At 38.7% G+C, this 26,947-nt stretch overlaps 1 protein-coding gene and 1 long non-coding RNA gene across 5 annotated transcripts; one reads left to right on the plus strand and one right to left on the minus strand.

The window, feature by feature from the left end:
• The first annotated feature begins 3,453 nt into the window (after positions 1-3,453).
• CCDC66 (coiled-coil domain containing 66) lies at positions 3,454-26,398 on the plus strand. Of its 4 annotated transcripts, XM_065687609.1 has the most exons (19): positions 3,463-3,626; positions 4,617-4,681; positions 7,032-7,054; positions 7,751-8,171; positions 9,027-9,162; positions 9,331-9,434; positions 10,359-10,480; positions 12,271-12,399; positions 14,984-15,237; positions 15,609-15,693; positions 16,388-16,549; positions 17,919-18,066; positions 18,512-18,634; positions 19,914-20,386; positions 21,615-21,652; positions 21,923-22,209; positions 22,656-22,777; positions 25,253-25,339; positions 26,005-26,398. In XM_065687609.1, exons 1-18 carry the CDS (start codon positions 3,616-3,618, stop codon positions 25,334-25,336), a joined length of 2,787 nt encoding a protein of 928 aa, XP_065543681.1. In that variant the 5' UTR covers positions 3,463-3,615; the 3' UTR covers positions 25,337-25,339; positions 26,005-26,398. The 4 variants fall into 4 exon arrangements, with proteins under 4 accessions (XP_065543685.1, XP_065543682.1, XP_065543681.1 ...); XM_065687611.1 differs by lacking the exon at positions 12,271-12,399; XM_065687613.1 differs by lacking the exons at positions 25,253-25,339; positions 26,005-26,398 and having other exon boundaries at positions 3,454-3,626; positions 21,923-22,117; positions 22,656-22,770.
• On the minus strand, positions 6,996-12,661 carry LOC136018400 (uncharacterized). Its single transcript, XR_010614386.1, has 3 exons — positions 12,517-12,661; positions 12,261-12,363; positions 6,996-7,046 (listed from the first exon to the last, which is right to left on the minus strand). It is a non-coding gene; the product is annotated as an uncharacterized LOC136018400 (long non-coding RNA).
• Positions 26,399-26,947: the final 549 nt, after the last annotated feature.

Consider the following 26,947-nt stretch of genomic DNA (forward strand, 5'->3'; position numbering starts at 1 on the left):
CTTGCACTTCACAAAATACGAGCCTTCAAAAATGGCATTTGATAAAGGAATGCACAAAGGAAAATTGTTTTGGCCAACTTCATCATGCTATAGCTGTTAAAGAATTAATCTGACACCTTACATGCAAGTTGAAACCAGTTCATCAGATAACAAAGGGCAACAGCCTGCTCAATTCAACAGAGTAAAAGGAATATAGATTCTCACATGCTTTAGTGAAATTCCATTCAGACTACTAGCCAAACCAAGAGTAAAGGTACATTCTGGTTAATTCCATCCTCTCCAACAATTCTCACTTAACCATGTTTTACTTTTCCATTTGCATCTTATGGAACAGCATATGTGCTCAAGTTTGGAATAGTAAGGAAGCCCAGTTTTTGGCTTGTGGTACATGTATATGCATTTACTTCAGAATGAAATGTGCATCCCAGGGCAGAATGTAAACATAACTCTCTTAAGGATGTGACTTTGGTGAATCAACAGGCCATTTGACACATTCCTTTGCCTTATAACAGTATAAAATATAAGGGATTTTTCTTTTTGAAGGAAGTTAATTACTAAATTTATTTAGACTAACCAAGCCTTACTCTTTTCACTCTCAAGCCTCTGCTGCCTTTGGCCATGTATATATATTGTGCAAATAAGGTATAACATTTGGGTTAAAAAATGGTTTAAAAATATCTGAAGTTTAATAACTCTTGGACAGAGCTTCAAACACAGCAAGCCAAAAAATCTGCTCTCTCCCTGGGACTCAGAAAGGTTAGCAGGAATCTCAGACACTAAAAGTTATGCAAATGTTCCCATGCACGGGGGCAAGAGGTCTGAAAACAAGGAGTAAACCAGCATGCCAACAATGTAATGGGTGAGGATGAATTCAGACAGGGCTACTGGGTGACTTTGTTTCAGCTTCCCGGATTCTCACTTTTGTTAATGATACCAAAACCAAACACATGCAGTTTTATCAAAGCACAGCAATTAGCACAATTAACTCCATTATGCAGATGTTTACTGTAGACCTGGTATGACCTGAACAAAAAGTGACCTTTGTTCTGCAGCTATCAAAACTGAACACTGATGTAGTAGTATACTTGCATTACAGCCCTCCTGTAATCTACTGTGTGAATTTTCCATGACATTTCACACACGTTCATTTATAAACAGCATTAAATATAGAACAAAATTAAACACAGAATATAGAGGACTGGTTTATTCTGTCACTTTGAAAGCATTCCCTTCCCCCATAATGCTACAGCCAACAATCTGATGTTAAGAGCCTGAATTGCTCATTAATATTGGGGGGGCTTTTTGAAACAGACTTGTGATTAATTATCTACTAAACCTGCATATTGTTCCCTTCAACCCTATTCCGTTATAGAACCTCCAGTTCCTTATGTGTAGAACAAGTTTTCTTGATGGTCTTGAAACCACTGTGATTTGCATTAAAGGGACTATTTAATCTTAATTCTGGTATCATCCTGGACATCGAAGCATTTGATCAACTATCAGCTTTCTGAAAGCACCTATTTCACACTTACCTAGCAAAACTGAGGTTTTACAGTCCTGATTTTCTCTATGACAAAGTTAAACTTTTGAAGAGATGCTTTAAACTAGATTGCCACCTGCTGTCAGGAGGCAAATCAGGAGACAGGTCTGGTTGGCTGTAGTACTTAAAAGTCTGCAAGTATAATAGAAACTTATTAATTTGGCAAATCCATTGTGAAATACGAATTTTAAATTGGTGAAGAATGACTCTCCTTTTCTTTTGTTTGGCCATGACTGGTCCAGAAAAAACGAGATGAGTCAAAGAAAAGGAAATTACAAGTGAACTTCACATAGCTAGTCATGCCCTCCTCATAACAATACAACATTCTCTTGCACCTCTTATCACACCATGACCAGATACATACAGCTGGGAGGAAATCAGGCAGATTAGAGAGCTGCTTACTACAGGCACAATGTTTTGAGAGACTGTGGATGCTGCAAGCTGACTAGGAAGAAGAAAATGCTTCAGCCATCTACTCCATCAGTCTAGAAGTGATTGTCTGCAGGACACTAGGATTTAATCTTTCTGTGGTAACAGTTCATTTCAATGATGTAAGTTTTGGGAGAAGTAGGATAGTGAAAAAAAAATGAGTAAGGTTAAGGGGTTTTTAACACCTCACTTTGAGTGTTTTGAGGGAATTAAAGAGAACATAATTTAATTGGTATATAACCACTGTTAATTAGAAGGAATTATGAATACCAACAGAGACCACCTCCCCCAAATCCCCCCCCAAAAAATACGTACACCAAAAGTTTAGAAAGATGAATATGTTTGACAAACACATTTGTTTTCTTTGTAGTCTCAAAAGGGCAAAACTTCTATTATTGTCAGCTGCAGTCACCACTGCCCCTAAATATACGGCACCTGTGGCCAGACAAAATTAACTACATCTAGAAGCAAGACTATTCAAGACAGGTCTTTAAGATCTTGACGTCCTTTGAAATGAAGGATTTCAGTAAGCACTGGTTTTAAAAGTAAGCTTTAATACTATCTTGAAGAGTAGAAGATCTAAACGGGCTTTGAAGCACTTTATTGAAGCTGACCATACTCTCCAACACAGCCAAATCCTCCTTACGTAAGTTGAAAATGCTTTCCCTAAAAATGAGGCAAAATGTAGGTTCAGTTAACTTAGCACGTTTACGCGGGCAGTGCTTAACATCCAGTTCCTAATACGCTTCTCGAAAGCGTCAGAAGCGGTCCACGAATACCCACGAACCCCCAGAGCGTGGTTTGGGGGACCCACGGAAAGCAGCGACGATTGCCAAGGGCGACATCACAAGCTCCAACAAGCCAGGCACTCAGAAACACTGCGGTAGCCGCAAGTACAGCGAGCCCCACCGCGCCTCCTGACAGAGCCGCCCGCCCCAGACAGCTCAAGTGCGGGACGAAACCCACCGGAGGAGAAAATGGTCCCCGCCGGAGCTCGTGCTGGGGGCGCGGCCCTCGAGCCGCTCTTCCGTCCTCAGCTACTTGGCGCATCCACCGTCCCGTTCCCGGCGGGATCCGGAGGCCGCCGTTCTTCGCACGGCTTCAGCACCGCGGTGGGCAAGTGAAGCTCCTCACCGGCTCGGCACAGAACCCGCTCGCTTGCCGCTCCTTTTCCGCCTTCAGCCGCACGCCCCTCTTCCCTACCTTGTTCGCTTTGTCAAAACCAACCACGGGAAAGAAAGAAAGAAAAGGCGAAGGGCCACTCCGCCGGAGGCCGGAGAGCCACACACCCGCGCTGCCCCTCCCGCTGCAGCGCGCCCATCCTTCCGTCCCTCACCGCGCCACCATTCCCCCGCCCCGCCACACAGCCCCGTTCGCCCTTCCACAGCTGGGAGGGCTCGCAGGACTGCCGCGCGCCGCAGCGGCACTTGGCGGAGCCTCCCGGCGGCGGGACTCCATCCCCCACAAGGCCTCGCTGCGGCAGGACCCGTAGTGTACGAGGACTCCATTGGCGCGGTTGCCGCTCGGCGGGAAGCCTATCGGCTCCCGGATCCTTGCTCGGGGCTGGAGACCGCAGTACACAGGGGAGAGAGGGCGGTGCGCGGCTGTCCCGAGCGGCCCCGCAGCCTCCGCTGCCGGGCAGAGCCATGAACCTGGGGTAAGACGGGTGGGCAGGGAGGGGAGGACTCCCGGGCCTGGCAGCAGGAGCCATTACCGTGGCATAGGAGGGGCGGCCTCGGACCCTCACGGTCCGGGACCCTGCCCGGCCTTCCCCTGCCCGGCTCTGGCGGGAGCCCCTCGGCCCCCCCGCGTTACGGCTGAGGCTTTGGTGAGGGGAGCGGTCTCCGAGACAAAGCCGGGGGAGGGGTAGCAGACTCTTCCCGTGGGAGGGCCTGCGGAAGGGGTCCGCAGGGTGGTTCGGGGGAATGAGGTGCTGGAAGCGCCGTGCCCCGGCAGGGTGAGCAGGTAGCACCACATCCAGCCGGGCACCCCCGGCTGTGGCCGCGGCCCCGTACCGGCTCACGGGTGGCCGCGCCAGAACCAGGCCGCTTCCTGCGATCTTCCCGCAGCCGCACGGCTTCTACAGAGGAGATGGTGCTGGGCTCGGCTCGGCTGCGGAGTGCGAGTTGACCGCCTGGAGTTACAGCTTCAGGCACCTCTGTGCTGTCCTACGGGTTAGAAGGCTGCGTGCGAGCTGTGCGGAGAAGCACAGTTAGACTGTCTGCAGCATACAGCCCCTCTGTGATCAGCACTGGCACCCAGGGAGACGTGTTTAGCGTTTTTAGCATCTATGATTTTAGTTGTACCTGACAGTTGATATTGTAGGATTATTAAATTTTTGAGGCCGGCGTATTGCTGTGTATAAAAATACAGAGTGGCACCTTCAGCATGAAGATTTACTTTGCAACATGCAAAACCGAATTTTCTGGTATCAGTAATAAAAATATACCCTTTTCAAGAGCTGTCGATTTCTTCATATTAAGTAACTTCTCACAAACATAGGAAGCTTGGAGGGTATGAAAGACCATCTGGACCAGCAGTAAATATAGTGTTATAATTATGTACAGTTGCTCTTGTTACTTATGTAAAAATCTTACCATTATCAGAGTACTTAAAATTTCAGATTCCCTTCTCTCTTATTTTGCAGTGATGGACTGAAGCTTGAAACTGAAGTGCTGGATGGAAAGCCTAGGCTAATTTTAGCTGCTTATGGTATTTTTTAAAATCATTTATCTCAAGTAATCTTTAAAGCTTCTTGAAATTAAATCTGAGATCCAAGCAATGTGCAGCACAGCTTTATTCAAATATTTTTCAGATTAGGAAGAATATATTTGCATTGTTAATTACAAGGTCTCTTGCTCACCAACTTGTTACTGAACAGTAGGTTGAGAATGACCTTCTGTATACTCTTTCCACTGGTGAACAACTGGCAGATAATCTTGACTCTTTACAGCTTGTCTCTCCGTTCATAAAAAGTTAAATACTTTTATATATTGGCTGGCATAACTTGATAATTTCTGTAATTATAGCACCTTACTTACCAAGGAAAAAGAGGCCTAATAACTCTGCTTCATTTACACAGAATTATATCATTAGTCACATTTCTGACTTTAAAGCAGCTTTGATATTCAGCAGTTGATGTTTATAGTTTATTTAAGCTAGCTCTCATTACTACCACCTGAAATAGACTTTTCCAGTATATGCTCATAATAAGCATTAATAAATTCTATTTTTGTGATTTGTCAGATGTATGTTTCTATACAAGCACAAGTCCACTTTCCCTGACTGTTCTATATAGCAGTCAGGATATAGAAATATTCTGTTTAGTGCCCCTAAATTATATTTCATTTTCTGCATTTACCATGAAGGTGTCTAATGAGGCATTGTGGGGTATTCTGAGTCACTTAGGAATACCCGTCTATTGGGAACCTTGCAACACCTCAAAGAGCAATGCTACAAATGATCTTCAGCATCACTGGCTGGATAGGGCTCTAAGATAAAGCATTACCTCTGACTTTGAACTAGCCTTAAACAAGCTTAACATGTTTATACAACTGGTATAAACAGCATTTCCGTGAGTTGAATTGCATAAAACAATTGCATCACATTACTTTTGAATTTTTTTTTTCTGCACTGTCAACTATTGCTCATAGTCATAGGTGCTAAAGTAGGGTTATTCTGCAGTAGTTTAAGGTGCTACTCATTGTTTCTCTGTTACACAGGGAATAAAACCAACAACCACCAAACAAATAAACCAAGAAAATAACCCTCAAGCAGCACTTTGGAGCCACATTATGCATCCCCCCCCAGTGATGGCAAAGACACTATTTATGTTTCTTTCTCCTTTCCACAACGAAGTTAGGTTTGCCTTGCACATAGAATCCCACTATTAAGGTTCTGAATAGCCAGAAAGAAGCAAAAAGTGACTTTTGCCTACTCCAGTGAGGGATGAATGCTTGAGAACCCAGTGATAAACATGGCCACAGAACTCTTTTGCTACTGAAACATAACCAAGATGGTTCAGGATTTAATGGCTGTCTCTGCAAGACAGTTCAGTTGTCTTAAGTTTTAAAATGTTTATCTAGGTTGGAAACTATTAATAGTGTGGGTCTGAAGGCTTTAAGAAGTTAGTGTTTTCCACTTTGTCTTTAACTGATGATGCACAAAAAAAAAGGTATAGGTGCTACCACTGCAAAATATGCAACAACCACTGCCAGAGCAATAACTGCATAGTGCAGCTGAAGAAGCCTTGTTTCCAACAGATGTGTTCCACTATCATATCACTGCTGCTATTTTCTCACCCTTTCCCATTTACCGTATGTGAGGTGTCCCTGCCTGTTGCGGAGGGGTTGGAACTAGGTCATCTTAAGGTCCTTTCCAACCCTAACTATTCTAGGATTCTATGTGCATAATTTCTTGAGTACCACATCCCATCTATGTGTCAATATTATGATCTTTATTAACAAGTATATCAAACATAGTACTTATTGAGGCCACTACACATCTATGCATCCTGAAAGATTTGGGTTAAAAGACTGAGGAGTATTTCGGGGCATAGGTAAGGAGAACAGTAATGGATAGTGTGATTATACAAGTTTCTTTATGTGATTATACATTGTTTCTTTAGGCTTTCAGTGATCGAGACTGGTAACATCATATAAGATGGGGTTGGATGCAAGGACTATCCTGGAAGGGTGTGACAAGAAAGCAAACTGAAAAATCACACTTATAAAATAAGCCATTACCACAGAGCTGTCTGAGAAACAATGAATAGCAGGGGAGGATCAGACTGACACAAAAATTCTATTAGATCAGTATAAAACTGAAAACAGTTACTGGAATATATCTTTTTTTCCCCAACATACTTTTGAAGTGTGTATTCTGGAAAAAAAAGGAAAATTATAAAATTGAGGCAGATGTTACAGGGAAGTACTTTCCCCCGCTCTCCCCACCTTACAAAAATCAGATGAATATAACAGTTTACTAATTTCTCAAGATTTTTTTTCAGGAGGAAGTTGTTTTTAACCACTTCTTTCATATGTTTGTGCTTGTTTCCCAAAAGATAAATCAAAGCCTCCTGTGAAGGTGAGTGGAAAAAATTACTTCTTTACTTAAAGCATACAAATTAACTAGTTAACACAGAAATTTAAGAACACATTTGAACAGTCTAAATGCTTGTAATCAGTGATATTTGTGAAAGATAAATATGTACTTATGGGTCCCTTCCAACTTCATACTCTGTGACTTCTCAGGTTCTTAATAGCTGTTAGAAAGGATTAATTAAAAGTTCTATGACTGGAATGGGTTGGGCAAAGAAACAAAGCAGAAAAAGGTCTCAATACATAGGAGATAATTACAACTGTAGATCAAGGACCTTGAAAAGGATAAAACTTTAGTACAGAATAGAAGAATTGACATTGAAATAATAGTGGCTGAATGGTGAAAACATATATCTGTTTGGAGCCAGGCATCAGAAACACCAAAGAAAAGGAAAATTAATGTCTGTTAATTCTTCTAAATGTTCTGCTGCATGAAGGTATTTATCATACTGTCAATTTTAAATATTCACATTTAGGTGTTGTATTCTCCTCCAAGGTATTCGTCGTACCCATGAAGATAGATACTTGAATAGTTTATACTGAGTTAGTTTCTATTCATGTAAGAGAGAAGAAAAATTACACTTGACTTGTTGCTTAAGTCTTGTTTGTATTTGTTACCCATGCAATTTTTTCAACTATATTTCCTTATTTAATTTATGGCCAAATCTTATTGCTTTAACAGATGGGTAACAAAGGCAGAGCATCTAAGCAGGCATTGAGAATGAGGCATACTGCGCATGTTCTGAGGTCAACGCAAAATGCTTGTATCAAGCAGGAAAACTTAACAAAACCAAGGAGTGAATCAAGATTATCAATAACAAAAGGTGAAAAACTTCAAGTCACTAAACACTCCTCAGATGAAGCCACAACTAAAGACCACTCTTTGATTTTCCAAAGAGGTAACAAAAACAGATACCATGATTCAGAGAATCCTAATGTTCTTAAAAAAAGCAAACAGAAACCTCAAAACCCATGTATATCAACTGAAGACCTAAGTAGTTCCGTGTGTTTAACACAAGAACAGCTTCAGCAGATTCTGATGACTGTAAAAGAAGGAACTGGAAGCATCTCTGAGACTAATAATGAGAAGCAAGAGGAAATGGGTAAGATACCGATACTTAAGCTAGTTTCATGGAAACAGCAAAATACGAAAGGTTAACTCAGAGTTCATCACTTAAGTTTATTTGCATTCTGTGGAGATGTTACTTGCATGTTTAATCTCAGACAAAATACTGTTTGCTATTATTGATGTGAAATTGCCTGTTACTGTTAGGAACCATGCATTTGGTAATTTTAACAATAAAAACTAAGTATTGCTTGTTTATATATTCTATTGAAGAGCAAAACTGCAAGCAGTTCTGTCAATATTTCATGCAAAAAAGAAACCATTTTACATTGGGGAAAAAAGAACATAGTAGAACTGCACTGTACCATTACCATTAGGAGTCTGGGAAAACCACAAACCAGAACGAAAAATACCCACTGAACAACCCAGTTCCTCAAAAAGATAGGCCCTCCTAGTTTTGTGAAGAGTTCAGGTCTGTGTGTCTCAAGAGCAGTAGTGCCTTTGTCCTCTGGCCCAAAGATTTATCTTTTTGCCTAACTGTTGAATAGTTGTGGGTTTCTTTTCCCGTTCCTCTACTTAGAAGCATAAGAACTATTGTATATCTTCCTGTTTGTAGACCAATGGAGGTGGTCAGTTTTTTGCCATAAGACACACTGCAGTTAAATAAAGTTCCAAAGGCTGAACTCTTAGCCAAGAGTAAGTTACTGTAAGTCTAGCATTCTAAAAATACCCTGTGAAGTTGGAACTTAATGTGCCTTAACATTACAATAGTTGTGTTAAATAGTGGAGAAATTGCAAATTTCTCCTGGTTTTGAAGTATTTACTCAATGTTGAAGAAAGGTCAATGGTCATATTTATATATATATTTTAATATATTAATATTCTACCACAGCTACTACTGAGGCATCAGAGGAAAATATTGTAACATTACTCCAAAAAGCTTGTGAGGTTTCATCTGTTCCAGATGAAGCCAGCTCTGATTCAGGCAGGAAACAAGAAGCAGATCCACAGCCAGGACAGAAAGTAACGTACGTAGATATGGATTACTGATTACAAAACATATGTCTTTGATAGAGTGGTGGTGTAGTTCTTAATCACCGTAAGAATCTTTATAAATACTAATTTAAAAGTTACCTTTAAAATCAACAGATTCGCTTTTGAGGTAAAACTACTTTTTTTCCTCTCCTTTTCTCTAGAAAGGATTCATGGAAACCTGCTGACATCTTTACTACGTTGGGTGAAAGAGAAAGGGAGAAAGCCTTGTTAGAATTTAAGAAGACCCAATGGAAGAAGGAATTAGGTACTTAAACAGAATATATTTCTGGTCAATTTACTACATTCAGGATGGCAGGAAATGTCTGTTCCTTATGCTCTTTTAAATTTATTTACATCAGTGCAGTTGCTACAAATTGGAAAGGACCCAGTTTTATTAGTCTCCAAGACAGATTCAGTTTCTTGAATTTCATAATTTTATGCAAATATTATCTATAAATTCTTGCAGAAATGTTTCTTAACCAAATAGCTATTATCACAAAGAATATATTCAGTTATGCTTACTATTTTAGGAGTGACTTGCCACTGGTTTCTTTATATTCAGCCAGTAGTTGATAGTCATTATTCTTAACAAATTCATGTGTTTTTTAGTGAGAAAAGCATCACCCTAATCTACAAGCGTGACTGAATATATCAAATTGCAGTTTGAACATGAAACAGTTTCTAGTCCTGCCTCATCACCAACCAAGGGGAATCTCTGTAGAAAAACATGGAACACAGTAGTAAATTCTGTTTGACAAGCTGTTTATGATTCACATGCAGGAGTGTTGTGTTCTGAATTCAGTTGGAGTATAGACCATCTCATTTCAGGGTTTGATTCTGCATTGTCAGTAGCTTTCATGTATAGTTCCATTGGTTTTAATAATATTAAACTAGTCCAAGACTAGTACAATAAAATTGAGAGAATTTACATACATGGTTATTTGTTAGTTTTCCCTCTTTCACGGGGGAAATTAAGCCTTCAGTGTATTGTAGTCTTCCCAGGGAGATTCCCCAGTTATCTCTGTATCTCTGGGCAGAGACTCAGATGCACAGTCATGTGTAGGCTATTACTGTTAAGTCCATTTTACAGTCAAAATACAGACATGCACTGCTTTTTGTTTTGTTTTGTTTTTAAGAAACTGGTAATGTCTGTATTAGGAATTCTTAACCAGAGTTTGATTTTTTGAAGATGAACAGGTAGCACTGAAAAAGAAACTGAAAGAAGGTTTGGAAGAAGTGGGTAATTTCTGGGAAAAACCTGGCAATAATAAAATCCAGAAAGAGAAAGTGGAACCAGCTGACCCAGATACGGTAAGGCTATCAATAAACACAAAAGAGCACACAGTTTCCACACAGCACTGTTCGAGGCCAACTTAACTTCTAATTCATACGAGATTTTCTTTTCTGTATGAATCCAGTAGAATCCAGTCTCAGTGGTCACTTTAAACTCTTCTATGACATGAATTCCTATAACTCCGTTTCACATTACTCCAGCTTGTAACTTCACAAAGTCAGATATTTGTAGCATGAACAAATCCATTTGTGTCCTTCTAGGTTGATTCCTAACTGAATGGTATAAATATTTTCTAGTTTTGTTTTGAGGAACAGTATCAAAGGTAATTCCTGGTCATGTATTTATTTATATTGTCCATGGGCTGTCATGTATATTTGCTTGCTTAAGTAATAATAAGCATAGCATTTTCACTTCTAGTCTAACTTGCCTTTTAAAAAGTCAGCTGTCACTCTGAAAATGCTGTGTCAGATAAATATATTGTACTCAGATGAGACTTCTCCAGTGAAATTGATTGCCACAAAACAGAAGTTAGGTTTGTACCGGCTGTCAGTTTTTATAGCAGAAGCAAATTGCTTTGCTTTTGTGGCATACTCAGCATTCCTATAAAAGTTACTGCTCTGCCCCTTAAGAATTGGTTTCAATCTGTGTTACTAAGAAATACTGGATACGAGATGTGTATGAATTACAAGTTTTGGCTGAAGTTTTAACGAATAGTAACTTCTAGAAGTATAATTTACTTGCTTATTATATGTTAAAGGCTATTAAATACAAACAACAGGTGAGCTGAGTAAGTCTTAAAGTAGTCACTTCATTTGCAGACAGTTTTTCCAGCTGACTCAGTTTTTACCACTGAAGAAAATTCTGTCCATACTACTAAAGTTCCAGTGAATATTTCAATTGCTCCAGCTGGGCAGTCTTCTGATCATGGTTCTTCTGACTTACCAGCTGTCAGTTGCACAGCATTTGCTTTCAGAGCAAGATTTTAAATTGCATGCAGTTGTCTTTTTACTTATTGACAACAGATGTGTCTGTTCAGTAGGAACGAGAAGAATTCAGTAGACCTTTTTGCTCTGTCTAAAGAATTGTGTCTGAATGAATGTTTATCAAAATGTTGATGCTTTGGAGACTTTGCATTTTCAAAGCTGATGTGAGGAACAGTACTAGAGGTGTGAGATTAAGTGTTAATTAGCTTTTAAGCACACATTAAAGAAATAAGAAAAGTAGGAACCTATCAGAAATAGAAGACCTAAAATATAGTGATGGCAAAAGATTCAAGAAGTAGTTTTTGAGTTATTGCTAGTAGTCACTGATTGAAGAGTGTTTTTTGTTAGATAGCACTGAAAATTCTCAGTGCTAATTGAGTTTGTTAAATAATAGAGATATCCACTAATAAGCAGAAAAGAGCGAAGATGGTATTTAGAATTTACTCATGACAGATTACTACTGATTAGATCATGGTGGCGAATCTACCTGGAACACAGACTGAGCAGTGAACCACAGGAAGAAGGAAGGGATTTTTATTCATGATATATAGAAGTAAGGGGTATTTTTGGAGTGAGAGGCTGATGGACCAACGATTGGCTTATTTAGCATCTTCCTAACTGAAACATTTTTATGGAGCAGTCAGACACTTGCTACAGTTACAAACTTCCACTCATTTTCTTTTTTTTTTTTGTGCAAGAGAACAGCCGAGTTATGCCTGGCAACTGAGGGCAAAGATTTCTGCCAAGTCATTATTATGTGACTAGAGAAGCTACTGAATTTTTTGTACAAGGAAGAGACTAGGCTAGCACTTACCTTATTTCAGGAAGCTGTGCCACAGGAACAACCTTTTAGTGCTTTGAAGCATGAGCGACAGAAGTGGCTTGAAGAGCTGGACAAACAGAAGGAAGAAGCTAAGCTACAAAAAACAGAAGAAAAACTTGATTTATTAAAGGTATCTGTGATTTAGAGGGCCTTTTTGGAATAAGAGAAGTTTTTCTCCACATTTCTGTTATTAGAAATAAAATACGACATTTTAGACTTAATGGAGTAGCAACAAAGATGTGATTACCTGGAGCATGTCCAGGTTTTCACTGTAGCTCCATAGGACAGTCTAATCAAACATTCCGGTATTGTTCCGGTATTGCAGTGACAGAGAACAGACTACATGTGTCTCACGTGATATGTCACAGTGCTTGCTGCAGAGATGAAGGCAATGATACTGCTATATTTTTTTTCTTTCCCACCACTGAGCAAAAGAACTGGGGTTTGGAAGGCGCTGTAGAGACAACGGCCACACACTTTTTAAAAGGAAATTTTCTGTAGATTACAGAAGGAGATAAGAGAAGGCAAGTTACAGAAAACTGCAGTGTGTCATAGTGGTGTTCAAATCCTGTTTCTAGAAATAGTATTTTAATACACATACACTCAATACAAAACCTTTTTAAATGCTTCTCAAAAAAGTATTGAAGAAAATAGCGTTACCTTTTTAACCCTTTGGTTTTTCAAAGCAGTTGAATGTAAGTCTCTTATGCTGGATTTAGAAAGAAACAGCGGCAAATATAATTACTTTGCAGGTAGAATACCTGAAGAGACTTTTAATACTGTTGGACAATATGGTCAATTTAGCTTTTAGCCCTGGAGGCTTTTCATATAGAAGCTGACTTTTTTCTTTTATATGTTCCTACTTCTACTAGTAGTAGTTTCAAGGTAACTTGAATACTTTGCTTTCTTACACAGGCTGATACTGACACATGCTGCCAAAGACTTTGTCTTTTGAAGTGAAGAAACATGCAGCGAGATTTTACTAGTGCTGGAATACAGATTTCCAAATTACTGTACGCAGCTTTAACCCAGGATTATATCTTTCACCATGTAGGAGATATGTTCACCTTGTGAGATGTTTTGTATTATTAGTGAACGTTACCAAAATTTCATTGATATGAATGTTAATAGCCTGTGGCCTTCCGAATTAAAAGGCTATGTTTTTTACTCTCAAATAAAGCATGAGAGTAAATTGTGTATAGTTAGACGATTACTAGAGAAATTCTTCATTAATTCCGTAGTTAGTAATATTAGAAGAGAGCTTTTCTACCCACCCTCCAAAAAAAACCCTTGTTGCCAAGGCAGGTTACATACCTGCACACAAGTCTGTGCTTTTCTTGAACTGTGGAATGTATCAACTTTCCTTTGCAAATTGAGTTTGTTTAAACTGTGAAAGGAATACAGTTGTGAAAGGTTCCTTTATTACCCACCTTGGTTTTTAATTTGATAGGTGTGCTGTGGGAAGATGGTTGCAGTCACCAGTTAGTAACCTAACAGTAACCTTCCTTCCAGCCTCTTTTTGAAAGGAAGTTAACATGCACTTAATCTCATTTTCTCTACATCTTTTGTTTTTAGGTCTTGCATTATACCCACAACCTTCCTGCATACTGCACCACAGATCTGCATAAGAGTAAATTTTCCATCCACTCTGATCTGCTTACACATTACAAAGTTCAAAGGGAACAAAACTCAGGGAACAGGAGGAAGAATAATTTGGATTCTTATTGTATGGACTATGACTTTCTTGGTTTTTTTTTTAAATAGGTGTGAAGCTTATCTGACACAAAGGAATTTTTGTTTAAGGCCTCACAGAAAGTTTATTATATCAGGCTATGTTATTTTTTAACCTGCAGAATACAAGTTCTGAGGCAGCCATTCTCCAGTCCCTCCAGGGAAACTGTTCTTTTAGTCAAGAGAAAACCGTACCTATAGCAAAAACAAAGGCCCTTAGGTAAAAATCTTTTACTAGTGATATATTGGAATGTTCCAATGACCAACACTGAGCCAGAAAATAAGTCTGGGTGGTGAAGAGAGACTTGAACCCAGTATGTCACCTCTACAGAAGTTTTAGGTACAGTCTAGGGTACAGTGGTGGCTGCTGTGGATGGCAGAGATTTTGAAAGAAGGCGTATTTTAGAACAGGCCTGTCTAGCTAAAAATAGGAATTTGGAGATTAATATCTCTGCCCAAAGCACATTAATTCTGCTACGGTCCAGAATTAAAATGGAGGGATAAATGTAGGACAGTGTAAGAGATGCTGCTTGCTCATATTGCCAGAGTATGCACACAACAGGAGGAGAGCATGACAGGGTGGACAGGGAACTGATCTCTCAATCAAGCAGTTCCCAGTACTATTAGAAAAACTGTGGATTGGAGTAGTAATATAAATTGAAAAAAAAAAAAAAAAAAAAAAGAAACAACCAAACCACGATGGCACCAAAAAACGCTGAATCTTGAAAATACAGTAGCAATACACTTTTACTGTCCAAGTATATGGATCAGCAGTGTATCTTCTCATCCGACTTGCATTTAGAGCAACAGAGACACTTCTGTTTTCTCATTTAGGGAATTAACTACTGTCTGTATTGTAGCTCCATAAAAGAGCTTTTCAAATGTTCCTGTCCTACAAAAGGTGCATTGTCTGTTTTGTTACCGTACTTTATAGAAACAGCATAATTGAGCGCTTCTCTGTTTCTTTGTTGCTTGGTATTTAGGCTGAAGAGCATGACAGATGGGCAGTGCATTTTGATTCTTTAAAGAACCACCTTAATGCTAGTGCAAAACACCCATTAAATGGAATGTACAAAAAGCAGCCTGAAAGTCTTTGCCTGTCACCGGATCCTAAGGAGCTGACTGCTGTTATTCACCCTTTTTCACCTGCAGCTTCAGACAGTCTCATGCCTTTAAAGGTGGGAAATGCAGAAAAAGCTGCTAAAAACAGTGCCTTGGAACACAGTCAGAAAGCCAGGTGAGTGAGCTTTGTCAGGATAATCATCCTCCCAGCCAGAACATTTCTGATTCCTCCTGAGAAATTTAAAAAGGAAAATAAATTAAGTTCTTTAAATCTGATATTTGGATCTTACTCATCTGGCTTTTGCTTTTTTCAGAAATACCTGATATTTCACTTTTGCAAAACACAAGTATTTCCATTGTTCAGTAATGAAATTTACTGCAAATAACTGTACTTTCTTCTTTAGTAAAATGAATTTCATAAACGTGAATTAACATAATGGGATAACTTCAGTATGAAAATATTACTTGAAAACTGTTTCTAATTAAGAAAGTCTTTACACTTATTTTCTGATGACTAAAAACATCTACATGTTTCTTTGTTCACAGTTTCCTCCGTTCAATGACAGCTCTCCTGGACCCTGCTCAGATTGAAGAGAGAGACAGGAGGCGGCAGAAGCAGTTAGAACATCAGGTAAACTTTTGTTTTCAAGTCTGACACTATTTTAACAAGAAGAAAGGATGAAAGACAGTGTTGTCTCATGAATAAAACATGAGATTTAATACCAAAACCCAGTGAAGCACTCTTACACTTCAGATTACATATTTACAGTTGTTTCATGGTAATACAGTTAGACTCTGCTGGTTGCTTTTAACATTTGTACAGAGATGGTGGCATTTCTGTAACTGAATTCTTGCCTCAAAAGAGGTGCCATGCAGCCTTTAGAGGTCTAGTAGGTTTGTGTGCGTTTTTCTTCAGTCTCCACTGTCATCAGGAGAACTGATATTTATTTGCCAGTGCCCACTCCATGAATCTTTAAATTTTTATCTACAGTCATTGACATTACATCTGTGGCACTCTAGCTGAGCGTGTATCTGCATGATGATGTCTCAGTCTAAAGAAGTCTTAGTATAAATGTAATGGTCAAACTGTTACTCTGCTAGATCAAAATATTACTTACAGTACCTAAGGTAAAAATTAAACCATCATTTCTCTACAATTAAAGTGTTTTTTAAAACTTAAAGAGGAAGAGGGCATCTATCTGCCTTATGAGAAATTAAAAGAAACAAAAAGTGTTTGAAATATATGGTCTTGATTTTTTTAATAGCTTTTAATGCCTTAATGTTGTATCTTTTAATTTTATTTTTTTTTTCCCCAATGCTACTAGAAAGCAATAATGGCTCAGGTAGAAGAAAACCGGAAGAAGAAACAACTGGAGGAAGAGCAGAGGAAATGGGAAGAACAAGAGGATGAACTGCGCTTAGCACGAGAAAAAGAACAAATGCAGAAGCAGTTTGAAGAAGATATGCTGAAACAAAAACAAAAGGAGGTGGGGCTTTGCTTTTTCTTTAGTGCAGACAGTCTAATAAAACTGGGGTTTGAGGAAAATGCTTCTTGTTCTTCACCTTCCAAATTGTCATCTCATTGTTTTGAAAATGAAAACTGTCAGAAATTTAGACATTTGAAATCAAAGTCTGTTTCCTCAGTTATAACAGCACACAAGTTTAAGGTGAGCCTCTTTTTTTTTTCAGACAAGGGTCTTTTCAGGAAGAGGAATAATAACTAGCAAAAATGGCACTGTCATTTGAAATGCATTTCAAAATGCAAATTTTAAATAAATAAGAAAACATCACATCACTGTGATAAATAAATAAGAAAACATCACTGGATCACATCAGAGTATGTGATCCAGTTATTGTTGTTGGTGACTCAGTGGTTTTAAGATGCTTCAGTACCATGAAGTTTCTCACTGGATGTGCTTTCACTCTGCATTAAATATATGTTCTAGAGCTTTGTCCTTTAACTACTGGTGAGCTTTACATACTCCTTTCCTTTACAAGTTAAACCAAAAGTTCTAAGTTCAGATTTTGCATTTGTATACATTCTTACCTTAGTAAAAGGTTAAAAGCCTTGTCTGATGCTTTATTCATCCTGTTGGCACAGTAGCAGCTATTATGGTTTGCTTCATATTTGGAACAGTAGCAGATTCCATGTCATAAGACAAGGAGATTCCAACACACCCCCTTGTCTAAAACCTGCAGAAATACAGATCTGTGATTTCTCTGAGTTTTTATATGGAAACATAGCATCTGCTTTTAGATTCTGGAACAAACTGGTAAAAAATTGGAAAAGCCATCTTTCTCTGTAATAGCACAGCTCTGAAAATACATTATGCTTCCACCTGCAAATGCAATAGGAAGTAGGGATGAGACAGCAATAGGGGTTTGGACAGGAGATTTTCCTTGTCCCAGTCTCCTGCACCTGGAACCCGGAAACTGTCGCCCTCATATTTAGGGATGTTCTGCCTTTAGGAGGAGGGTGGGTTTTAAATTATTATTTACACTTCTTTTATTTGGCACAATGATCTAGGAAGTCAGAAGCGGCTGAAATCAGGCAGAATTTGGGAGAAGATGAAGTTACTAGAAAGGAGATAAATATCCAAATAAGTCTGAGGATTTAGGTGCTTGCTTTTTAATGCCAGGATTGAACACCTTTATTAGCACAGCAGAGGTTCTGAATATATCCTTATAGTCATAAAAGTTCTATGGTACACATTGCATCCACTCAACTAGTTCTGGTTTTGTTTGTTTGCTTTAAAAAAAGCTTTACCCAAAATAAGAAGATTACATGGGGAGTAAATAATTTTTAATTTTATTCTCAAAATAAATGATCACATATTTTTACCACTTTTTTTTAAGGAACTTGTGACTCTTAAGAGAAATGAGCTCTATCAGACAATGCAGAAAGCTCAAGAATTAGCACAGAGATTAAAACAAGAACAGCGCATTCAAGGCTTGGCTCAGAAGGGACATGACATTTCAAAACTTCAGAAGAATCTTGGTGCTGGCAAGTACAAGTCTTTTCATATTCAGTTTGCTCATTCCTTTGGTGTTTGTGTGCAAGTAATTTGTGGGTTTGCTTTGTTGTTTTTTTTTTCCCTGTCTGCATTTGGGTCAGAAATTGTGCCTTTTCTTCATTGACCAAATTTCATTTCAGTTTACTTATTTCCAAATACCAGTGTTAACTGATATGCAGAACATCATTGTATTTCAGTAAGCATCAAATGCAATATTGCATTAAGGAAGAAATATAAAGATACTACCAGGAGTGCATAGGGAATATTCAAGCCCTGAGTGCTGTCAATTAGATTTCCAGTGAAAAAGGGACAGTATTAAAATCTGAACCATAGTTCTCAGTCTTCCTTTGAGTTCTAAACCACAACATTCTGATAACTTGATAGCATGGTTAAAATGGAACATATGTGACTAAATTGAACAATTCTTCTTTTTAGGTTGTACAGAATTTGAAAATTGTAATACTGCCGTTTCACATCAAAGTAATAATTTTTCTGATGACATTAAGAGTCACATTGATCAGCAGGCTTCTCCTCGTAAAGATACTGCTGTACAGACAGGTATGCAGCCTTTAAATTCAATTACTTCAATGCACCTCAAGAAAGACAGTAGAATAGCGTATTTGTGAAACTGAGCCAAATCACTGTCATTCAGAATGGAGTAAAACTAGAGGAAACATTTGGGCAGACACAGACATGTTGGTATAGTACAGTATGTCATTGTATTCTTTAAATAAATTACAGGTCTATAAAGTTGTTACTTAGAGTTACAGAGTCAAATTATGCAGTCTGAAATACAGTGTTGAGCAAGTCATGGTCACAAGCCATGTGGGACTAAACTTATTAAGGCATTTAAACAGGAATTTGTAGTCTTCAGTGTGAATGTTCACAGGTTTGATATGGAGCAGGGCTGGGTTCCTCATGAATCCTTGAAAATATTGGCAGAAGCATCCTCAGTAATTCTGGAGTTACAAAACCAGGCTCATTAGAAAAAGAGCTTACATTCAGATGTTTAGAAAAGCTTTCTACAATGCTTGCTAAATACCCTGACAGAATTGCAGGTCCATCCAGGTAGAATACTTCACAGTCTTTATCTTGATTGTGTATTGCACCCTTAAAAACCCAGCTCAAACTTAGTCAGCATTTATTAATGTTGTAGGTGAGGTGTGAATGAGCACATTCAGTGCTAACTTACCGTCACTTTATGCCTTGTATTTACAAATGTATCAGCTATTCACATGTGAACTGGAGGTTTTATTTCTATTTGCTTAAGCAACAGTATTTTGAGGTTTGACAGTGCTGGTAGAAATTTTACTCTGAATTTGGAGAGTTTACCGATTAAATAATGCTTCTGGGGATGCCCCTTAGTAAAGAAAGCTGGATTATTAATAATTTAAGAATGGAACAAACTACTTCCATTAGAAGACAAGGATTGGGAAAGTCAGTCATTCCCAATAGTGCTGTGAATATGAATACAAACCATCACCTTGCTGAAAAACTAATCAGAAGCTGTGCTTGCTCTTTACCTTTGGGTACAATGATGGAAATAAATAGAATTCTGCATTTTAAAATAATGTAGTTTAAATAGATTTTGCTTTACACTGACTTGATTTTGTACTCCAGTTTACTTCCCCCCCCCCCTTATTGCGTTTGTTTCTACTGGTCCCATCTGTCTTCCACAGTAAGAAGAATAAAAAACATTATAAAACTGTAACAATCAATTTTTGAATAAAATCAGTAATGATAGATTCAGATACATGCACAAGTCATGTATTGTGTAATTTAAAAATTATATGAATAGCTTAGAGTTAAAATCTAATTTCTTTATTATTTTTTGTAGATTACTTTAACACTTCAGCATACACTGAGTCAGCTGAGGAAAGAACTGTGTGTTGTGGATCGCCTGATATTTCCATAGAATATAAAGAAACCTCTAACAGTAAAAAAAACCAGAAGGAAATGCAGTATATAGATAAAAATTCAGGAAAAGAGACTGGTGGCATTTACAGTGATCTGTATGAACAATATGCAAGAAAAGAAAGACAAATTAAACCTTCAGAAAAATACAACAAAAGACCTGACTGGAACATAAACAAGCCTGGGAAAAGATACATTCCAGCATCGGAAAGATACCCTAAACAGCTACAGAAACAAAGGGAAGAAAACAAAGTAAGACGACAAATGGAGCTGCTTCAGTTAGTGGAAAGAAACAACCCATGGAATCTCTGCTCAAAAAAGGGCTGTTATTCAGACAGGTCGTCTTCACCTCATGGAGAAATAAATGCAAGGCCTAAGGGACACAGAGGCAGAAAGGTAACTATGTGGGCTTTAACACTCATGTTCCATATGGTTTTGCCTGGATGGGAATTCAGTTCTGTAACTGAAGCACTGAGAATTTCCACTCACTATCCTTTGTGTGAAGAATGGTATTACAGTGTTGTTTCCTTCATCACAATCAGAAGAATGTATTCAGATTTTGTGACGTAGCTTTTACTGTTATTTCAGTCTTCCAAAGTGTTGATTCTCCCACTTACTCGTTACCATTGATTCGTTATGTAAACAAGGAGCCTGAGTGAAAGCAGTGTGCAGATAGTTACTTGATTAAGAGAACTTTTACTTCTACAAAAGAATATGCATTACTGAGAATGTAACTCTGTTGTCTTAGATATGCATCCTTCTTAGTGGAGTAATTTCTTACCCATTTGCAGTAAAAGCACGTTGATATAGCTTGTGTCTGGGGGAAAAAAACCAACACAATTCTCATTTAAAGCAAATATTCTAGAATATATCCATACCTTCTCTCTCTCCCTGCCCCTCGCTGCTCACTCACTGTATCCATACATATGTGCACATAAGCACCCTTCTCACAACTTCCAACAGAAAAAATCCGGCCACTTCAGTTCTGTTTAGCCATTTGTTTACTGTGCCTGCACACACATATTTTAGAAGCTGTGTGTATTTCAAAAAAACAACGTGAGGATCCAGAACTGTTCAGAGATGCCTTTAAAGATCTATTGATTGGTGAAACTGAGTTGGATGGTTTGAGGTTAGTGGTCAGAGTTCGTGCTTACGTGATTGAAAGGTAAATGTTCAAGAAATTTGTACCCAAGAAATAAGGAATTTCAAGCAGAGTTTTACAATAAAGCATTGTCTGATAGCGTAAGAACCATGGGATGCGTTAATAGATCTAGATCTAGATCTAGATCTAATAGATCTAGAACCATGACCTTTATTTTAATAAGCATGATCTCAGACTGAACCTTCCAGGCTTACAAATGCAAGGTAACTGGAAAATATAGAGAACATTGTTGATAGAGCTTAATGCTGCCGTAGACACACAAAATTGGAGCCAATCCTCCTGTCATTTGTTCAATTCAGTTCATAGACACTACGAGTCTCTTTGATAAATGTCTTTCTCCTGAACCCAGTCAAACAGTCCTTTTCGAACTTCAGAACAAACTTGTCCTGAAAACAGAAAGCTTTTAATATACAGGCCATGGAGCTTTTTATTTTGCCATTTACTTTCTTGGTTTTCTCCTAGGAAGAACAATTACGTAAGAATCACGTGAATGAAGAAAGGTATGTCAGTACACTGCATCACTTACTTGTATAACTACACTAACATGAAATACACAGGCTTTTCTGCCTGAGCTTTATCAAAAATAGTAATTTAGATGCACTTGATTGTCTATTATGAAAAACACACAAGACCAGACAAACTGCAGGTATGAAAGCAGAGTATATGAGCACAGGTCCAGTCCTCTGAGGATTCTCTGTCTCTACCTATATGAGAAAATTGTTACTTTTGTATTGTTTGGGGTTTTTTTTAACTAAAATTGTTTCATACAGGTCTGAGTCACCACCTACTCCAGGAGTAAAGAACAGATTACACCAAATGCAACAAAACCAGACACAGATTTCTAATTTCTTGGTGCATAACAACAGTAGTAGAAGAGAGAAAAATACCAAGCCAGATCCCCAGCAGAGGAGCTCCCCTCCTCCCATTACAGAAGCTGGAAGACCTCCCTCTTCACAGTTTATTCCGTATGTTCGAACAAATGAAGTATATTGTCTTGATCCAGATGCACCAGTGACTAGACCTTCAACACATGACCCACAGTATCGACAGTTCAATGGTACTGAAATGTATTGTGAACCGATTCATGTAGAAGAGAAGCAGTGTTACAGTGATTTAGAACCGAGTGCTGCAGTTTATACTATTTGGTATTTGTTTTTACTGAATTTTGCTGTAGCCCGTGTGTGTCACAGCACTGTGCAGAAAGCTTGTGCAAATAGATGATGCTCTGTATTTAGAACACAAAAACAAAACAGGAAAAGTTAAAAAAAAATCAAAAAAGCAACAATATTTCTTACCCTTTTATTTGCCTTTTTTGTCTGTTTAAGGAGGTGCAACTGCATTTCTCAGGTATTGTGTATTGATCTGGGTTTAGCAATCTATGTGATTGTAATCTGAGAGCAATCAAAACCTCATTTTCACAAGCTGTGACAATCTACTGCTTCAGTGTTAAACAAAAAACAATAAAGAGTATTGTTAACTGATTTGATCTACATTTACTTTCAGATTCTTGCCAAATGCCAAGGCACATTCTTAGCTCTGATCATGTTAGAGATCCTCTTCTAAATCCCGATGCAGTTAGAGAGAGACAACAAGCAATTCTCAAAGGATTGTCAGAATTACGACAGGTAAGCAAAATGTTACTGGGTAGAAGTGTGTATGTATACATTAAAAGTCAAATGAATATTGCGAACTATTGCATAGTTAGAAGCATTTGCCTTTAATTAATTCTTTCATCATACATGATTAAGGTTTGGGCCCTCTCCTCTACACTTTTGTTCCCTCTCACTAATCTTGCTTTTCATGCAGTACTTCCACATTTGGAGTGTCATCCAGAGGGACTGTGGACTCTCTAGTCCTTAGATGAGCTATGAAACTGAGGAATATCTGAGAAAACTTGAAGCCAAGAGGAATGGCTTCATTTAGTCTCCAGGTTTTGATCATTAGGGTTGCTTATAATAAGAATGTTTCAATTTCAAGGGGAAAAAGAATCATGTTTTAACAAAACACTAGAACTCTTGTTAATGAAATTTCACTTCTGCATTTCATGGGTGAGCCCAAAAGATGGTAACCATGAAGTTATGTATTTTCCTGATTGGAGTCAGAATGCCAGGAAAAAAGTCAGGCATCTTATTATTAAAACATGAGTGAATTTGATACTTTACCTGTTGGCAACAAGATGTGGCCTGTGACAGATTAAAGCTGTTGGTCTGGACAATCACTGAACAGCTTCCTTTTATGCTTCTAAATGTCCTGACAGGGGACTGCAAGACAAAGAAAACACATTCACTTTTAGACTTGCATTTTGTTCTTGTAGAACACTAAAGACAAACATATATCAGTATCATCCATGGTTTTTGAAAGGCTCCGTACTACAAGTACTTTGTTACTGGCAGCACTAGTAATAGTAAAATAAAGAGAAGACAATTTGACAGCCTAAAGTACAACAAAGGTACCAATAGTTAATGCTATTAATTACCTGCTGTGCTTTAGAAAGACACAAGTTCTGCCACACGTACGTTGTGCTATGGCAGCAGATGAATTCCTTGTGCAAGCAAAAATCGTCATGGCTCTTTCCAAGGTATTAAGAAAAGTTGCAACCCAGGAAGACTGAAGGGTTACCAGTTTCTAATGTCTTCCAAATGGGTTTCACTGGGTCTGGTCTTCCCCAGTGCTCATTAATATTTTTGTTAAATATCTGCAGCTGTTCAGTATTTTGTATTCAGGCTTCATTTCTCAGTGGTATTTTGGTTAAGAGTAAAGTGAAGCCACCTTCAGAGCAGTTTGATCCTCGCACTTGCTGAGGTGAGCAAAAGCTATTGCTATTTAAAGAGGTTGAAGGTGATAATATCCATGTTGGCAAACTTAGGAGGCAGGCACTTAGGGACATTTTTGATGCGTAGCGTATATTCAGGTCTTAACAGCAGCTAAGATTAGTCTTTCAGTGGGCCTTGGCTCTGGGAGAGAGTTAACAGAAAACATGTCAAGTTCTTTTTTAAATGTCCTACCAGCTGCTGAATGCACACAGGACTTCGTCAGCTGCTGAAGTTGGGTGCGCACTCCTGCAGATGGCACCTGTTTAGCATCAGTTACTCCACTTTGCAAAAAGCAACGATTACTTTTCTATTTCAGAAGATAATCGTCCTGTTTATAAAATTTTTATATGCATGCATATATTGGATTGTTTCAGAATATGCAACTATTCACAACACACTTGGCCATTCCTTAGTCTTCATATTTGACCAGTCTTTAGCCTCTGGAATCCATGCCCAGTTACAGTCAGTACATACCAGAGCATCTCCATTTTGAAACCACTTGACAGCAGGTTGTAGCCTACAGTGACTAAGCCAAGTGCCAGCCACCACCAGGCTGTCCATGGACAGGCAAAGAAAGACCTCGTGACTTGTCCCTACTAAAGCATTTCACATTACTTGTGTCTAGGCCCTTTTTTTAACCTTTGCAAACCACATGACAGACTTTGTTCCACTTCTCTGTTTTACTTTTTTATCCCCTCAGCTCTGGGTTGATTTAGGGCACTTTACAGCATGACTTCATTTTGTAACATGCTGTAACAAGCTAAATGCAAAACCACTCCATAACAACAATAATAATTGATAAAGGGAGTGCAGAAGTCACAGTCAGGGTTTAGTACTTATGAGAGCCATTAACAAAGCAGGAACCTTTAACCTCTTGAAAGTAAATGTGTGTATCCTTAACTGTCTGACACTGTTCTAACTCAAATGGCAATGCCAACCTTTAGCTTATGAGTATAATTTATGTTAAGACTAAAAGCTGGTACCAGAACAGGCTGGAATGCTACAGCTGTGACAATGCACAGAGGAGTAAGAAAGTTAAATTTAATACAGCAGAAAAGTCACCTCTGGAAACTGGACTGGCTCCTACTTCTGCTACCCATCGAGTCTTTTGCAGAAGATGGGATAAACTCAGGTTTCTCTCTAGTGAATGTGTTACATTGTACTGCTTTTATTTGTCTATTTAAAAAGCATCATGCTTTCACAATTAAACTGTTTTAACAAACAGTGACGTTACTTCTTTGGGTTGCATGAGGAAGACAGAACATTCATGTTAATACTCTACTTCAGGGCCTTTTGCAGAAGCAGAAGGAGTTGGAGGCTGCTCTGATGCCCAGCATGGCTCAGGAAGAGAACTTTATTTCACCGTTTTGACAGGTACTTGGGAATGTTCTGGATTCTTAAAATGCCAATGCACAGCATTTTGTCTGCTACTGTAATTAATTATGAACCATCTCCTTTTAACAAAACATTTAAATTATGTGAATTTTGATAGATTACAGCGTCATGTTGCTTTTCATATTGAAGATGCCTTAAACTAATGATAGTGTGTCTGGTTAGAATGGTCTTCATGTTGTCTGAAGACGTGTCCATTTAATATAAGCCATCAAAACAGTATAAAAACGTTAATTTTTTTTTTTTTTTTTTTAGAATGTGCTGGATGCATTTTGATAAATAAATAAAAGCATTAAGCTGCATTCTGAGTGGCTTGGGTAGACTGGGTTGTTATTTTTAACTGTGTGAAACAGCTTGTACTTAACTATTGAGGCACCTTTTAGGCATAGACAACGTGTGTTAACTCCAGTAATTCCAGGATTTAAATTGACTCTAAGAGTTTCCCCCTTCTCAATTAAACCAGGGTAAGAGCACTTAACACTGCAATGGGCTGGGCCCAAGGCAGTAGAACTCGGTTTAAGGAAGTTTTCTCATAAACAGGGTCTGCAGCAACCAATATTCAGTGCTTCCAGTCAGAATTGTTCACCTCAGATGAGTTTGCTTTTGGTCTTCACAGGATAACCTGGGGGAACTTTTCTCTCTTCCAGATCGCTGCAGAAGATGCATAGCCTGAGTTTGTGGTAGTGGTTCTATGACCTAATGTAAATGCCACAGAACCTCCAGCCTGAGGATCTTCCTGCAGCCGCTGTTGGTAGCCACAGCCTGAACCTGAAGCCAGCTCACAGCAGTGAAGGAAAGAGAGGCCCTCAGGGGTGTGCCACGTCATGCAGGTGGTGAGACTCTGTGCTCTACGCTGCGGGTGGACAGCGGTTCTTCACGAGAGCCATTGAGGTCTATTGCTACAGGGGAGTTTTTATTTTCATAATGCGTTTGCCGTGGTTGGTGGGAGGGTGACAGCTACTACCCCAGCCTAGGACTGCCTTGTTCTGGATTTAAACAAACCAAACAACTGCTAATTGAAGTAAAGGTCTTCAAGTTTAAGTCTGTGGGGTTTGTTTGTTTTTTTAAAACTACCCTTTTTTAACCAGTACTATTTGTCCCAACTGATGAGTTCAGAGTCATAGTTTCCATCTCTGTTACCTGGTATCAAACCACACATCCTCTATAAATACACGAAAATAAATTACAAACAGGAAAAAACCAACAAACCAAACCTGAAGCCAAGAGCAGTGACTATAGGAGCAGAGGATGAGTACGCACAAAGCCAGTGGTGTCAGAACAAGGGTCCTCTTAAGACTCCACATCTACTGCCAGCACCTCCCATTTTCCAGAAGCTGACTCAGAAGATGAGGCACGAAATAAGACAATTGAGAGAGAAACACTGGGAAAAATATGTTATAATTCAGCAGATATGAAATTAAAAAGAATAAGAAATTGATAAAACTCTGTACTTACACCACAATGCCAGTTTAAAGAATAACAAAAAAAGAGTAATCATTACACTGAAGGGGGAGAGGATGGAAGTTTCTCAAATGCAAACTGAACTACCAGTCATTAAAGCAGGTCTGTACAGAAATTACAGTGGCACGA

Source organism: Lathamus discolor, chromosome 7, assembly GCF_037157495.1.
Source record: "Lathamus discolor isolate bLatDis1 chromosome 7, bLatDis1.hap1, whole genome shotgun sequence".
In the NCBI taxonomy this organism is placed as follows: domain Eukaryota; kingdom Metazoa; phylum Chordata; class Aves; order Psittaciformes; family Psittacidae; genus Lathamus; species Lathamus discolor.